This window comes from Vespa crabro, chromosome 2 (genome assembly GCF_910589235.1).
Source record: "Vespa crabro chromosome 2, iyVesCrab1.2, whole genome shotgun sequence".
Classification (NCBI taxonomy): domain Eukaryota; kingdom Metazoa; phylum Arthropoda; class Insecta; order Hymenoptera; family Vespidae; genus Vespa; species Vespa crabro.
The window spans coordinates 14997581-15014343 of NC_060956.1; the positions used below are offsets into that span (position 1 = coordinate 14997581).

The 16763-nt window shown below is 29.8% G+C and overlaps 4 protein-coding genes across 15 annotated transcripts in view; 1 reads left to right on the forward strand and 3 right to left on the reverse strand.

Moving 5' to 3' along the window:
- Positions 1–99: 99 nt before the first annotated feature.
- Positions 100–5052, reverse strand: LOC124422011 (protein brunelleschi). Its single transcript, XM_046957871.1, has 12 exons — positions 3848–5052; positions 3477–3750; positions 3156–3354; positions 2863–3074; positions 2598–2796; positions 2095–2509; positions 1808–2028; positions 1374–1734; positions 1143–1299; positions 893–1070; positions 591–814; positions 100–436 (listed from the first exon to the last, which is right to left on the reverse strand). Exons 1-12 carry the CDS (start codon positions 4783–4785, stop codon positions 245–247), a joined length of 3570 nt encoding a protein of 1189 aa, XP_046813827.1. The 5' UTR covers positions 4786–5052; the 3' UTR covers positions 100–244.
- Positions 5053–5189: 137 nt separating this feature from the next.
- On the reverse strand, positions 5190–8333 carry LOC124422019 (syntenin-1-like). Its single transcript, XM_046957889.1, has 8 exons — positions 8172–8333; positions 7751–7812; positions 7440–7640; positions 7222–7332; positions 6856–7091; positions 6601–6754; positions 6285–6394; positions 5190–6211 (listed from the first exon to the last, which is right to left on the reverse strand). The coding sequence occupies exons 2-8, from the start codon at positions 7799–7801 to the stop codon at positions 6157–6159; spliced, it is 918 nt and encodes a 305-aa protein (XP_046813845.1). The 5' UTR covers positions 7802–7812; positions 8172–8333; the 3' UTR covers positions 5190–6156.
- Positions 8334–8854: 521 nt separating this feature from the next.
- Positions 8855–10088, forward strand: LOC124422020 (zinc finger CCHC-type and RNA-binding motif-containing protein 1-like). 3 transcript variants are annotated; one of them, XM_046957894.1, is made up of 5 exons: positions 8857–9003; positions 9087–9106; positions 9203–9314; positions 9413–9766; positions 9854–10088. In XM_046957894.1, the coding sequence occupies exons 3-5, from the start codon at positions 9213–9215 to the stop codon at positions 9992–9994; spliced, it is 597 nt and encodes a 198-aa protein (XP_046813850.1). In that variant the 5' UTR covers positions 8857–9003; positions 9087–9106; positions 9203–9212; the 3' UTR covers positions 9995–10088. The 3 variants fall into 3 exon arrangements, with proteins under 3 accessions (XP_046813847.1, XP_046813850.1, XP_046813846.1); XM_046957891.1 differs by having other exon boundaries at positions 8855–9106; positions 9203–9297; positions 9417–9766; XM_046957890.1 differs by having other exon boundaries at positions 8857–9106.
- A 237-nt stretch (positions 10089–10325) lies between these two features.
- The window catches only part of LOC124422013 (host cell factor 2-like), a 37341-nt gene continuing 30903 nt past the window's right edge, over positions 10326–16763 (reverse strand). For 9 of the 10 annotated variants that reach the window (XM_046957879.1, XM_046957874.1, XM_046957880.1 and 6 more), the window contains 5 exons: positions 16324–16480; positions 15940–16236; positions 15503–15813; positions 14984–15330; positions 10326–14913 (listed from right to left, as the gene is read on the reverse strand). In XM_046957879.1, the coding sequence (XP_046813835.1) occupies positions 14136–14913; positions 14984–15330; positions 15503–15813; positions 15940–16236; positions 16324–16480 (1890 nt within the window). In that variant the 3' untranslated portion in view covers positions 10326–14135. The remainder of the gene's footprint in view (positions 14914–14983; positions 15331–15502; positions 15814–15939; positions 16237–16323; positions 16481–16763) is intronic. The other variant, XM_046957875.1, reaches the window with a different exon arrangement.

A 16763-nucleotide genomic window follows, 5' to 3' on the forward strand; every position in this document is an offset into this window, starting at 1 on the left:
CTTATAAGATATGATATTTAGATATTAAAAAGATAAAATGAACTAAATGAGAAATAAGAAGTATATTTTTTTAGTAAAAGAAATATTTTGAAAAAAGTATTTTGACAGATCTCATAATCTTTTCTTTTATTAAAGAAAGTAAAAGTTTATGTTCAATTTTAAGCACTCGATCATGACAACAAGGCATAGATATCCTTCAATATTTTATACAAATATTACAATGCAAGCAATAGCACAATAAAATTCAATAATCATCTACCGTTATTTCTATTGGTGGTATGTAACGCCACGTATGTCCAGCATTTATGAGTTCTGAACATAGTGTTGGAGTATTTGGTGTTGTTTCTTTACTACTGCATTGGATATCTATTTTATACTGGCCAGCAGTAAAAAATACTACTCGACACTCATGATATGCTCTCCCATATTCCTGTAACTAATATAAATATTTTTTAATTAATTTTTTCATATAAAAATGATAAATATATAAAAATGTTGATATTGGATAACACACACACACACACGCACACGCACGCACACACATATATATATATATACATCAAAAGATGCATATCGAAATGTTTACTTACAGCTGGAAGCATCACTTTATTTGCACCAGCAATGGATAACCTTGTATCTAGTTGATAATTATTAACTCCATTGTGATGATCTTGATAAAAATTAATAGATAATATAAGATCACTGAGAGGATGTTCTAATGCATTACATACATCTATTCCAATATTAACACATTCGCCCAAATTACATGTTAGCTCGTCCTGAGCTTTTACCATTGCATCATTTATAGTTACTTCTGTAAAACAATTTAATGCAAATGTATTTTTTACACTTACACTATAAGTAAATTATATAAAGTAACATTTAAATATACCCCATTGTAAAGGACTCATTCTAACAAGATCCAGCATATCTTGAGTAAGAGTAATGCCAGAAAGAGTTGCTTTTCCAGTAGATTCGGTACCTAATAATTGCCAACGTAAATCTACTAACGAAGCAATGTGTTCGGCACAAATTTTTTGAAGTTCTCCATTATCTCCTCCTCCGTTTAACTAAAAATAAAAGATTAATAAAATAAATAATAAATAAACAGATAATAAATAAATAAATATAATAAATAGTACCATGGATAATTTATTAAGTGGACATCTATCCACTGGGACTGGTATTCTACATGGTTCTTTGCCTTCCATGTATATACACTTGCTTTGAGTATAATGTAGCTCCATTTCATGATTTGTCATATTTGTAACGTCCAATACAAGATAAAATTGTGATGACCTAGACATAATTTTTTATAACAAACTATTAGACTGAATGAAAAAAGTATATTTATGATCATTCATTTTACTTACGTTTCTGCTGGTAATACATCCCAATTTGTAATATGTATACTAGGTAACATTTCAACTGTTATAAAAACAGATGAAATTCTACAATAGCCTACTGCTAATCCAGAACCGCCAGAATATTTTATTTTTAATTGTCCTTCAATAATATTTGAATTATGCAATGGCACTGCAAGTTTAGACAATCGTGTACTCGCTAAAGAAGAATGACCAGAATGAGAACTCAAACCAGATCTAAAGGAAGAAGTCAGTTCAGATTGTCTTTTAGTATGATGAGATGGAGAACTTAATCTAGATGGTAATGAACTGTGTCCTGAATGTGACAATAAACTACTTGGTTGACTGAGATAACTACTGCTATTGATATCTGAAAAGTATATACATAAATAAATTAATAAATAGTTGTTCCTTCTTTTTATAACGTGTATAAAAAATATTACCATTTCTAGATACAGGTGCAATAAAGTCTGTGGCAGCATGCAGGTATAATGTAAGACTTGCACTAGTACAAGGTTGTAAGGGCAATTGTGTCATTAAATTTTCATCACTCCATTTAAATATTTTTCCTTCTGTAACTGCATCTAAAGTAGACTGTATTGACAATTCTATCATTTCAATAGGAACTTGGCCTACGTTTGTTATTGTTATAGTACATTCAGCACTGAAAAGAACCGAATAACATTATATTTTTAGTTTAAAGAAATTTAGATATTTTCAAAAAACGAACCTTTCCCCTCCATATAATGATATACTAGCACTCGTAACGATATTTTCACCGGAACTGAAACTCGCAGTTTGTGGTAAACTCGTGGCAACGTCTAATCTTGGTAAAGCTGGAATTACCTCAATAGTATACTGAGGATGTATCATTCCTTCCATATGCCTTAATCTACAATTGGACTTAACTCCTAATGTGTGTGTACTGAAACCAAGAATTTCTAAATCTCCAATTTCTTTAGGTCTACCAGCTAAAGTAACTGCGATAGGTCCAGATTCAGCAGGAAGCGTAATACTTTCTGGTATTGATTCAAACACAACACCATTAGTAAGAAGTCTCATATTAGATACATGCAATTCAAATGGTAATGGATTTATAAATTGCATTGACACTTCACAGATATCTCCTTCGACCCATAAGTAATCTATAATATAATAAGCTCCATGTAATTAATGATAGCTGGATCATATGTCCAAAGGTATTTGTTCAATGTAAGCTATGAATTACAGTACCCATTTTACTTTTGGACATAGTTTTACGTTCTAATGAACCAAAATTAATAGGTGTAAATAAAAATGGGCCATGATCTTCCTTGACTCGTTCAATCTTTTGTGGCTGCAAATGTGGTTGTAAATTTTTCAAAGAAAAATATTTTGTTTTTGGGATATTTATTAAATTAGCTGGCGGTATGACTGTTCCAGAATCTAAGACCTATTAAAAATAAAAAATATAGTTTTATTATAAAATGTATTTATAGAATATATTTGTTAAACTTACAAGGGGAACAGGAGCACCTTCACATTGTTGAGATACAGTTTGAAGTTGTAAAGCAGTTTCTTTACGTTCAGCAGAAGTTAAATGATTGTACATTGTTTGAAGTAAAAATGTCAAATGTCTTGTAGCTAATGCTGGATTACCCATACGATTTGCAGCAGCAACAAGTTCGTTTATAACATGTATTTGAATAACAGGCCAACCTCTATGTCCATCTACATAAAAAGAAAATAATTATAATTAAAAAAAAATTTCCAAGAAATAAGAGAAATACATTAATCTACAGTATTTATTACCTGCAGGCATATCGATAGGATCTAAAGATAATTTGAAACCAGAAGTAGCTTGTAACATTAAATTATAACATTGTTGCCAATCAGGACTAGGATTGTTTTGAGAAACATGACGTGTAGCAGCTAATCGTAAACAAAATGCCGCTTTTCTTACAAAACCAAAACTTGTATATAAATCTGATAATGTAGTAAAACGATCGATCTAAAATAAATATAAGAAAGTAAATATATATATTTATAGAAAAGTATATATATTCAGTAAAAAATTTTTAATTTATAATTAAATTTCAAATTTAAAATTTATAATAAAAAATCTATTAATACCTTTTCTTGTTCACTCAAAGTTAAATTGATAAGTATAACATTGTTCAAGTAAGATGTAGCTTGCAAGGTACAATTCTGTTCTATTGATATCCTTGTTGCTTTAAAGCTAGCTTCTGTTTCAATTATACCCGCATACTGATATTTACTATAATGAACAATGGCTTCACGATATTTTTTAGAAATTTCCTCAGGTAATAAAATATGTGGCATATTTGTTTTTACTATATCAATAGTTGGTGGTGATGGTAATACAGCAACAGCTTGAGAACCTCGTCTAAAAATATATAATTAATAATATATAAATATAATATATAAATAATATATAAATATGAAATTCTATAAAAAATATAAATATTATAAATTATACATACCTTTGCTTACCTGGACTTCCTTCTTGAAGAGAAGAATTTCTTTGTAATGGAAGATTTCTACACATATTAGGATACAAAACTAAAACAGAAGCAGCACATAATCCTTCATAAGCTGCACCGAGCCATAACCAGTCATTAACAGCTTGTAGTACATTAGCTGCTGAATTATAATGATACAACGCATCAGCTGGGAGCCCAGCTTGAAGGCACAAATCTCCCAAATGTTTTGTCATGCGTCCCACGCATCTTTTTCTATTATTTCTAGATTCAAGATCTAAGCCTATGAAGTCTTTTTTTTCAAATGGTGCTAAAAGAAGAGACACACGATCTACTTTCTCTCTAGATCGTTCTAATCTTTTGGACTCTAAAATCCAAAATAGTGAATGAAGACATTCCACAATATATGTTTCAAGATCAGAACAAGATTCATCTGTATAAAAAACAGCTTGTGTTTTAAAATTAGATGGAGTACTAAATGACTCTGGTGGATCACGAGGATTATTTGATTCTAATGGTCCAAATAGAATGGCTCGAGAATCATACAATGTGGCACTATATTTTACTTTTAAGGTTTCATGAAGTCTGCATAGTTCATTCAATTCTGTTTGATTATCGTACTTGCCAAATGTAATAAGGCCCAAAAGCCTTCTATGTGTTTGGAATTCTCCCCAGTCATTATTTTCCACTGGATGTTCTTTGACAAATCGAGCAAGTATTTCTCGTGTATTACCAGAGGAGTCTCTTACAGTAAATCTACTCCCTGCTTTGATAATACGTTCAAATAATCTAGAGACTGTTTTTTGTTTTATCTGAGTACCAATCGGTCTTAAAAGTAAAAGCAGTGCCGCGTGATCATGAGCGGTTTGCTCGTAATCAGGGTGAGACATCTTATTGTCGGGCACTGGACTCGACAAAATAACACTAATAGCCGAGCGCATTTATGTGTCACTCAGTATATAATGGTACTTATGTTAAGTACCTTAGGTGGATGTTGACATTGTTCTTTTTACGTAATTGAAATGAGTTCTTATGAAAAACTGTACTCCGAAATTAATATGCATCAGAATCATAATAATATTAGATACTTAATACAGTTTATTATATGGAACGTATGTGATTGTAAGACACAAGAATGACAAGTATCAATGCATCTTGTTACTGCCATTTTGAAAATAAGAAATGCGCACGCGCAATTATCACGTAATCAGCTGAGCTGAATAAAAAAAATAGCATTCGATTTATTCTATTTATATCTTCTAATCTTCTTTCGATTCTTTTATTAACACATGTTAATAACTTTCATTATCAGTTATAATGAAATTCAAATCAGTTATAAAACAGGTTAGAATTGAATAATGAAGTGATTGATCATTTAATTTATTATTACTTTTTGCTATAACATTTACAATGTTTGCATATTTTTATTTTTATATACGTAACTAAACTGTGAAATTCTTAAAGACCTATTATAAAATGTGGCACAGAAGAGAATAACAATATGTTTATATACCGTATATACGACATTTTTCTATATAAAGTATAGATTCTATATTTAACAAATTTATGTATAATAGAAATAACACCATACTAACATTGGCAATAAAGAAAGGTATTGTAAAAAAATATGTATATCATCATGTAGACATCATTGGTTATTTAAGTTCTCTCACGCAACAATAACATAATAACATGAGCATATTTCTATATGTAGCTCATATGTAACTATATTAAGCACTAAGCCAATTTAAATTGCTATTTTTATTACATATTTGACTTTCTTTTCTATGAATGTTAATAAAAATAACAATCTTCTAGTGAAAAATATTATTAATAAACATAAATGAATGCAGCATTATATACCATCTACATTTTAAAATATAAATGTATATAGCGATCTTCATTGCTATTGTATTTTTCATGTTTTAAACATTATATAAACAATAAATACGTAATAAAATAATCAAATTATTCAACAATTACACACATTAAATGAAAGTGCTATTATCACATAAAATAAAAATATTGAAATTAAACATTTTTATGTGCACTATTAATATCTTACCTTCTTGTTTTCTTTTATATCTTAAAATCATTCAACATATACATATATTAATGAGAATTAATATATTATATGTGCTGCATCAGTACTGTATAATAAGAAAATGTTGTGCAGTAGTGAAGTATCTATAGAATACTTATCATACATGTTATGACAATAACATATTAAGATTATCTTGATATATGTAGCTTCTCATAAAATATAGAATGTAACCAAAGAGTAGATTTTTTAATTTGAAGGTTGTAGTTCTTCATACACCTGGTACAGAATGATCCATTAATGATTTTAATAAACTGCTTGACATTCTGTAATAAAAATTATAAATTTTAATATTTTCAATGATCTTGTTGGATGTGACGACAAACTGAAATTACATACTTTTTAACCATATGATCATAAATATATGATGGAATTACAGTAACTGTAATAAGATTTCCACCATTTTCTATTTCTGTTGTAATTTGTTTGTCCTTCAACCCAACCACATTCTAAAAAATGATATTGTTAAATTATATATATATATATATATATATATATATATATATATATATATATATATATTCTTTTTTTATCAACAATAATTATATATATATATTTTTTATCAACAATTTTTAACATCGTAAAATTATTTTCATTAATCGTAATATAAACAATAGATCCATTATAGAAAATTATAAACAGGAAGTTACTATACTTTGCCGTTAATCTCTAATATTTGATGATCAATTAATAATCCATTTCGTGCAGCTGAAGAATCTTTTACCAATGCAATTATTTTTCCATTTTTAAATTGAAATCCAATGCAGCCAGAACTATCCTTGTGCATAGTTACAGCACGTTCAAATGGCCTAATGATAAATAGATTTTAATAAATAATAAATAAAAAATTTATTAATATAATACATTCGAAAATTTGAAACATAATATATAATAGTAAATTGTAACCAACCTATCACGCACAACAACTCTAATACCATTAACATCAGCATTACGAAATAGTTTGTGCACTTGGTCCATTGTATAACCAGCTATACATTCATCATTAATACTTAAAATTTGATCACCAAAACGCAACCCTGCAAGTGCAGCTGGAGATTCTTGACTCACAAGACATACAAAGATACCATTATTTACTGAATGTACTCTTAGGCCCACTTTTCCATCTTTATCTTTGCATAATATTAACTGAAACAAGCTTATAGTTATTATAACAGTATTAATAGAAACCATTTTTATTACATTAATGTAAATGATTTCAAAAGATGAATCAGACAGAAGAAAATTTTTAAACAAAACAAGCCACCCTATATATTACCTCTCTAATTCCATTTGTAACATGTGCTCGTTGCAGACCCAAAGATTCTCCAGAAAGTGGTGCTATCATACCAGTTAATACTCTGGATGATTCTGCAAGTGTTCCTGTATTCTAAAATTAAAAACAAAAATTATAAAAGATGAAAATTATAAATTATATAGGCAAATATTATAAATTATATATGTAAATTATGTATGTAAATATATATTACGACTTACATTTGTTGGGGTAAAAACAGAATATTCAAGTAAATTGTTTGGAATCATCTGATTATTTAACTCCAAACCCATATAATCTCCTAAAGAAGGATATATAGGGCCAGATGGAGAAGGATCATAAGCAGGAGCAGAAGGTGCCACAGGTTCAGGTAAAATAGAAGGTGATGGAGCAAAATATTGGGATTCCGCTTGCATTTGAGCCTATAAGAATAGAGATTTTATAATAGTATCAAGAAACATAATATTGCCTTATATAGTATATTAATTATTAGTAAAGTCAAATCCCTAAGAATTAAATATCTTTCACTTACTTTCATCATATGATCCACTTTCATATCTTCCAGAGTTGGATAGAAAGACATTTTGTATGATTCTGGAATTGTACAATTTCATAAAATAATTAGAAATTGCAGATTACACAAAGATTACTAAAACCATATTGTAAGACAATATGTTTGTTACATCTACAACAATATTTCTGAATAAAATGGTAATAGCGTAAGATTTTATTTAAATTACTGATAATATAATTTCTAGTCCTATTTTTCCCTAACTTATTTTTTTATGGAATAAAATAGAAAAAAACACTTTATTATATTTAGTCACGGGATATTCCTAACACAAGAAGTCATATAATGATCCAACGATAATAATTCAAGTATTAATTTGATTAGATTTTATCAAGAATTTTTAACATCGTAAAAATATTTAATTTGGAAAAAGTGTACTTACTTGATTGACACTTGTAAACGTTGATAAACGTTGATATATGTAAAACTTGTAAAGAAGTATAAACTGTCAAAAAACTATTGAACTACAGTGCGTTATTAGTGCGTTATTAGTGCGTCCGATGCGTACGTACTCAGTGAGGCATATAGTCTTTGTATTGACTCACACTCAACTCACACTGTTTCAGAATTTGTGATAACACTTGAATCATATCCAGTGTTGTCAAATTTAAACTTTATCTAATACGTCAGCATCATTAGGTATAACAGATGCATTGATATAGACCACAATTGCATTCATTATTCGATATATAATAAATTTTTAGTATATAATTGATTTTTTCACGCTTTCGGTTCATTACATACAATACAGTGTTCACTGAATGTGCAATTTCTTGAAACACCCTAAAAAAGGTTTATTTTTATATTAAAAGAACTATTAGAATAATCTGTTCAATTGTTTCTTCCGGAAATTGTATAAGATTTAAAAATATTATAGATTTAAATAGAATCAATAGAATTGTTAACGAGGCCATTTATATAATTATGAGAAGAAAAATAAGGAAAAGATGCAATAAACCGTGAATTCAATAATGGCGCTAGTCGCATGCAGAGACATCTAGATTGGGATTTTATAAATATGAATTTTGCTACTTTATGCAACTTTTTGTTTATTATTTTATTACTATTTCTTTCGATATATTAACGAATAATGTAACCTTAAAGTATGAGCACTGATAATCTATTTATTTACATTTTTATATAAAATCCAAACATAAGAACTTTTAAGATAAATTGTTGAAGCAAAGAATGCAGTATTAAAATTATGAGCGGAGGTATAGTGCCTAGTAAATCTACTGTATATATATCAAATTTACCATTTTCATTAACAAATAATGATATACATCAACTTTTACAGAGTTACGGAAAGATAGTGAAGTAAGTCTTCAATATAGTTAGATCTTATGTTTAATATTTATTTATATATTAATATATAACAATTTAATAAAACATAACCCTTTAACGTTCTTACAGAGTAACTATAATGAAAGATAAAATCACACGACGTAGTCGTGGGGTTGCATTTGTATTATTTCTAAAACCAGAAGATGCTTCTTCGTGTGCAAAAGGTCTCAATAATACACAAGTAAATTTTCATCAATTGTATAATATTTATAATTGAATATCTAACTATAGTGTTTCAAGTATATATTAATATATATTTGGTAATGATTTTATTATTAGATAGGTGGACGTACTATAAGAAGTTCTATAGCAGTTGACAATGGACGTAGCACAGAATTTATACGTCGTAGGGACTATCCAGATAAATCCCAATGTTATGAATGTGGAGAGGAAGGGCATTTATCGTATGCCTGTAGTCATAATATGTTGGGACCAAGGGAACCACCACAGAAAAAAGTTAGAATAAGAAAAAAGACTAAAACCTCTGTTACTCATGATACTAGTTATTTTGATAGTGACAGTGATGAAGGCTTAAGGAGGTCAAAAAAATCAAAGAATATTGATAATGATGATACTGACGATAATTGTTCAGAAATCGAAATGGAAACATTAAGTGCAGCTATTAAACAGGAGGTATAATACTGTCTAAAATATTTCTTTTAATTTTGTATAATATATTAATTTTTTAATATTCCTAAGTATATTTTTTGTACGGTATAGCAACATCTTAGAGAGCTAGAACAATATAAGCATAAGGTGGCAACAGGTCAATATGATGAGGAGCATACTGAATCGGTTGTAAGGCGGAAACGATATAAAGAGAATTCATATTTCAGCGATGAAGAGGATATCAGTGAATGAAAATGTAAGAGATTGTACTTGATATTATCATGTAATTATAGAAATCATAAGTTTTATTTATAGAAATCTAATTAAAAATTAGTCCTGTAAATAATATTAAGAAATTTCACTTGAAACCAAAATAAGGAATGATTCCAGTGAATTTACCAATCATATTTAAAACATTTGGTATATGATAGAATTATATATATACTATATTTCTAATCGTAATAATATTATATACTGTTAAGAACCATTACATTAATTACAATGTAAGTAAATAAAACGTACCAATAGTGATTATTCTTTGAAGGCTAAATGCTGGGTTTAAATACTTCGACAAATTTGCGCATTTATCTTTGCACAGACTTTATATCGGAAAGGCTAGTGAACACAATGTTACAACTTTGAATATGTTTTCGTACATTACATGAATACAATTATGTTTATTCTAAATAAGAGAAAAAAGTGTAGCATGATAACTAAATGGAGAATATCATTTATTCATATTTGTGAAATCATATATATATATATATATATATATATATATATATATATATATATATATATATATATATATATATATATATATATATATATATATATACATATATATAATATTAAATGTAAAAGTAATTAAGGTCGTCACTATGGCTTTATTAATGGAAAAATATTGTCTTTCGTGGTATGAAATTTCGTGAGAACGAGATACATTTTTTCTTGTCGATATATGTTATCCTTTTTTTACTTTTTGCGAATGATAAGCTAGAAGACAATGTGGCAAGACTGTCATTGGTATTTGTTTTATGACCAGAAAAATACTGAATGCATATATTTGCACGAAGAATATATGTAGGCACTCAAATCAGCTACACTGTTTTGGGAACCAACTGACATTTTTTTTAACTTCATATGAATATTGTTTATATGATAAATATAAATAGATATATTTTGTAAATAACTATTATTGGTGACGGTAATAATTGACTACTGGATTATTCGTTTTTTTAATGCACATTATATTATGAAAAAAAAATCTATTTAATGAATTAAGTAAAACTTTTAGAAGACCATATCACACTATACAATTAGATCATAAATTAAATTGTAAAAACGAATTTTGGTAAATGTTACTTTTTCAAAATTGAATTTTTTTCTATAAACTCTTTGAACATGACAAATGTGTTTTTCATCATTGAACACATCTTTCAATATATTCGTATGTATTCTAAACATTAGTTTCATTATAGAGGCTGTTTTAATGTTCTTCTCTCGATATGTATAATTATATTGAACATAATTCTTGAAAAAGATACGATACTTGTTATTATAATTTTGTTAATAACATTTTGTGTTTACAAATGATTTATATACTCTTGTTTTGAAAAATATTTATGTGTCCAAGCCTCAAATGTGATTTCTTCAACTAGTTTCAGTAATATTATTGATAATACTTCTTACACAATAATATTTCAATTATGTAAATTATTATTATAATATTATAATATTTTCAAAAGCAAATATGTGTATTCAACGCAATAATAAATTAATCCAGTCATAAGGATCGTTAACTACACACAATGATCGGGAAAATTGAAGGAAGGGAATGGGTCATGGGCGCAGTATGAAACATTTATCTTTAGTTTTGTACACTGAGACTTCAAATTGACTAGCTCTACGAATGGAAAACATTGATTTTCGGGGGTCTTGTGGCCTGCAGCTGGATACTGGAGAACCCTTCTTTCTAATAATAATCTTTTTAATATGCTACCTAATTGGAAAAGTAAATCAATCGTTATAATAAAGCATTGATAGGCTTGATATACAATTATTTAGAATTGTATAATTTATGAATGTAATATTGCACGGATTCTGATATCTATAGATTTTTATCGATTTCTAATTTAAAGGTTTTCTTATTCTACTTATTACTTATACAAATAAATTATTTGTCCTATCTACTAAAAGTAAATATAATTATTGAGGTATATGAAGAAAAAAATAAATAATATCACTATCTACGATTAATAACATAAGAGAGTTCAACAATATCCAGCCTATAACGAGTCACGTTGACCTTCAGCTACTTATGGATGGATTACATGTGTTGGGCCTTCTTGGGCATAAAAATTCTATACGAGCAAGAAATTTTCCATCGTATCTCACCGTTTCTACTTACATTATGCTTATCGGAATTAATTTTCTACGATTGTAAATACAACCACAGTGGATACTTCTATTGTTTTATTTCTTAATGTAAAATAAAAATATTGAGATTATTTTTCAAGCGCTATTACCATTCTAGCATTCATACGATAAAAAGAAAATGATTATAGAAAGAGAACTGTACAAATCGTTTTTCAATTAATTATCCACTGTGAAGACAACCGAAAATCGATTGCGATTAATACTTAAGATCGTCGATCTTATCTTAAGCTTATAATCTGATATTAAACCTAATATTATAGTCTACGCACATTGAGTTCATATTCCATAGTACTTAAACGCAGATCAGGCGAGCCAATTTGAAATAATTTTTAATTATGTATTATTTTCTTTCGTGTGTATGCGCTTATCGAATTATCGGTGTGATCGATCTTAACGATGTTGAAATAAACATACGGAATATAATTACATATAATATCTATAATATAATTATAGATATTAGACTACATTGTGGTAAAATTGTATCGTGGAATTGTTATAAGAAATCTAATGCGAATCGTTAGTAAAATTTTGATAAGATTATAAGTACCCGTATGTTTCTTTACAAAGTTAAAATTCGCGCGAATATATCTATTCAATATGTTCATATTGCGCTGGTTTGATCTGCGTTTCAATTTTCAACATTGATCGTGATCGTTTAATACAAATTTACGTTGAAAACATTCTCTCGCTATATCGAACGGTTCAATATGAACTTTGAGTCAATAAGTATAATATTCGCGATTAATCTTATTACGTATGATTTTAATGTAAAAATTAAAATACTTGACGATTCTGAAATAGGAAAGAATATTTCGTTATAGGAATATCTTTCAAAAATTGTCTCTATGGATACCGCATGTTTATTTCGTCAAACAAATCAATACACTATGGATATGTTACCGAGCATTATAGAAATCGATGAGTTAATTTAAAAGTATAAAATTTTAGCGTGGATAATAATCAATGAAAATAAAAAAAAACATAATGTAATTTCAATTCTCTACACTATGTTAAATGCATACATGGTACGTGTGGTTCGTTTATCTATCTATTGGTAAGACAAATACAAAAGTCAATTTAGTCGTCGTTATGCTATGCATTTTTTTGTTTTATTTTTTTTGTATCTAGAATTCGTATCACGAAAGAACAACAAGCATCGAAAAACAGATGTCTTAAATTTTCTGTCGATCGATTTCTTTTGAACGACTTTGAGCATGACACAAAAATACTGTAGTTAAAACAGCGATAGATCGTTATGATCGATATCGATTATCGCGTTTTTTTTTTTATTTAAATGCTCCAATCACATTTTTTGATCGTACGTTTTCTATTAAGTTATTATATATCCATTAAACGTACGTCCAAAAATAATTCTGCAAAGTTTACATTTCTTCGTTAAGGAAAATCGTCTCGAGCACTATCAAAATGATATTGGAGAAAAAGATTTAAAAAAATTCGACATCGATATAACAGCACGTTATAAAAGACTGTAGGCGTGACGTGGTGATTTTTTTTTTTTTTTAAATAAATACTACATTACGTTTCATTGTAAAAATCTTTGAATTCAATATTTTCTTTCCTGCTAACTAGAAAAATGTTTGTGTAATGCGAAAATTACAAGGACAATGCAAAATTTTTCACATGTAATATATCCATAGAATTATATTAATAAATTATTATATAATTATACTATTAATAATAATAAATAAGTTAATAAATTAATACGTTAAAGAGAGCCAATCGATGAATGTTTGATAACATATATACTTTAAAAATGTACAAATGAAAAAAAAACAAGAAGATTTTTCATTGAGCGTGACAAAAATGATTTTGAAGAAAATGACGAAGAACAAAAGCAAGTTAAAGTAAGAGAAACGATTATTGTAAACAGTTGAGAACGCAGAGCTGTCATCGGATCGATAATCGAATTGATCATCGGATCCCCGAGGTATTTCTAAAAAATGTGCGGCGCTAGCTGCAATTTCCAAAGAGAGACAGGTCTAGCAAAGACGGTGACCTGACCCTTTTCTTTACCACCGACTAAGAAGACATATAAAGGCGCAGGTCCATACGAAGGTGTTCCCGAGTCGTTTCCATCATTAGCTGCGACCTTAGCTCTTTGCCTTTCGGCCCTGGAGGCACTAACAGCTCGTCTCGAGGGTGATCCCAAAGGCAAACTCTTAGGCGGTGCTCTGGGAATCCTTCTGATCTCTTGAAGTTCAAGAAGTTCAGCGAATGTTTGCGAGGCTGACCTGCCAGGTTCATCCTCCAACACGCTATCAGGTGGACTGTTCAACATCTTCGCATATTTTCCGTCTTGTTGTTGTTGCTGTTGTTGTTGTTGTTGTTGATGATGATGATGATGATGATGATGATGCTGCTGCTGATAATGACTCCTGCTCTCGTCCAAGCCCAAATAATTCGGATTGCAAAAACCAAATTGGCCTTCACGTATTGTCGTTGAACTGACGATAGCACGCAACTGTTTAGATTTTTTATTTGAAGGCCAATCGTCTTCAGCCAAGGGATCACCTGGACTCCTTGTTTCAATGCTCGCGTAATCCGACGTTGATTCCTCGCCTTCTTCCAGGTCAGCGAATCTGACAGATGCTGAAGTTGGTATTTTAGACGTGGTCGGTGTCTTTGGAGTTTGAAGGGCTGCCTCGTAAAGATGAGAACTGTAGCTTTCACCTCTGGTTGGTTGACAAGCGTGATGTGTGGAAGAAAAATCTCTGTGGGATTACATCGATCGATTTTATCATTAATTATCTATAACATATTGTCGCAGAAAACTGTACGAACCTCCTTTCTTCCTGAACTTCGATCAGTCTCGAGGTAGGTGGTTCTTTTTTCTCCTCGCTATCGCTCAACTCGTCTGGATCAACGAAAACTAATCTAGCTGCCTCAACAGGTGTTAGTACTGGCGTTGGTAACGTTAAAGCTCGAAAATTTGGCACCGAAATAGGATCTCTGGTCATGCCACTGCCAGTATTATTATTACTATTGCTAGCTTCAGTTGCTTTTGTCGTCGTTTCCGGCGGCTTTTGTCTTCTACGAGCTAAGGTATTGGCACTTCGAGACTTTACCATTCCCATCGAAGGTTCTACGGCTTCTACGTCCACTTGCTGAAACGGATAATACGTGTTCGCCTGCGTACAGGCTCAGTTCACTCATTTAGCCTACGTTCTTGTGTTGCAACACATATTAATGCACATTTACTGCTCGATGTACTTGCTCGATACAAAGTAAACAATTATATATGCATTATACATATGTAACAAGTGATTTAAATAACAAAATAAAAATAATCAAAAAAATTACCTCTTGAGGACTTTCTTCATTATCGTCCTGTCCACTGAGTACAGAATAACTACACTTGGTTGGATGACTCAACCTTGACAGATTGATCTGCGACAATTTCGAGATTTCTTTGAGAAAACTAGGCCTCGTAGGTGCTTCATTCGGTGATATTCTATTACTACACAATCTCGTCCTTTGATTTTTTAATCTTGGTTTAGGATTATCGCTACTGGTACCACGAATCAACAACTCGGATACTGCCAGGGCAACACTCTCTGCTCTGGGTTGAGGTTTCGGTCCTGGTACAGATAGTTTCTCCCAAGTTTCCGTACCTGTAATAAGAATCGAGAAGTTTGCATATATTCAGACTATATATATATATATATATATATATATATATATATATATATATATATATATATATATATGTATCTATCTAAATTATTTCACGTCTTTACCGAAATGAAACCTCCATAATTCATTGGTAGCGAGACCACCGCTCTCTCCACCAAAGATCAACATGCAACTTGGGAGTCTGCAAGCAGCATGACCATGAAGTGGACCCGGTCCAGGCTTATTCTTCAGCATGAACCAGGAAGCGGTATTAACGTCCCATCGCCAGCAATCGCTTCTCTCTTGTAAATCCGTCATACCACCGTAAATATACATAGTATCTCCATGTAAAACGGCTGAGTGTTTGTGTCTCGCAGCTGGACCACTTTCGCTAGATGATAATAGATGCCACGATTCTGTTTCTATAAATATGAAAAGAAATTAGTATTACTTTATTTTATATACTTCAATTTTCTATACATAGTTCGTGAAGTATAAAAAAACCTCACCGAAATGGAAAGCCCATAATTCAGGAGAGCTACCACGTAAATCTTGATAACCTCCATAGATGAGCATTTGACCTCGATGGACCAAGGCCGTATGACCTCTGCGACCTCTAGGAACCGCGCAACCTCGTTGAGCTCTGACCTTCCTCCACGTATTCGTCTGAAAATTAATAAACGAATTGCAATTGAGATAATCATACGATTATTTTAACATAAAAATAATGTTTCTCAATTATTTAAAAAGTGAAATCGAAAATTAAACGTCAGAACGATAAATTTGGTAAAAATACAAATAAAAATATAAAAATGAAGAAATTTTCTGACGAGCTATTAAAACTAATAAAAATTATATTTCCATCGAATGTCCTTGACCTATGTATAATAGAAATCTTTTGAAAGTATAGAAATCAAAATTATCACAATTAACAGAGCGAAACATCTAT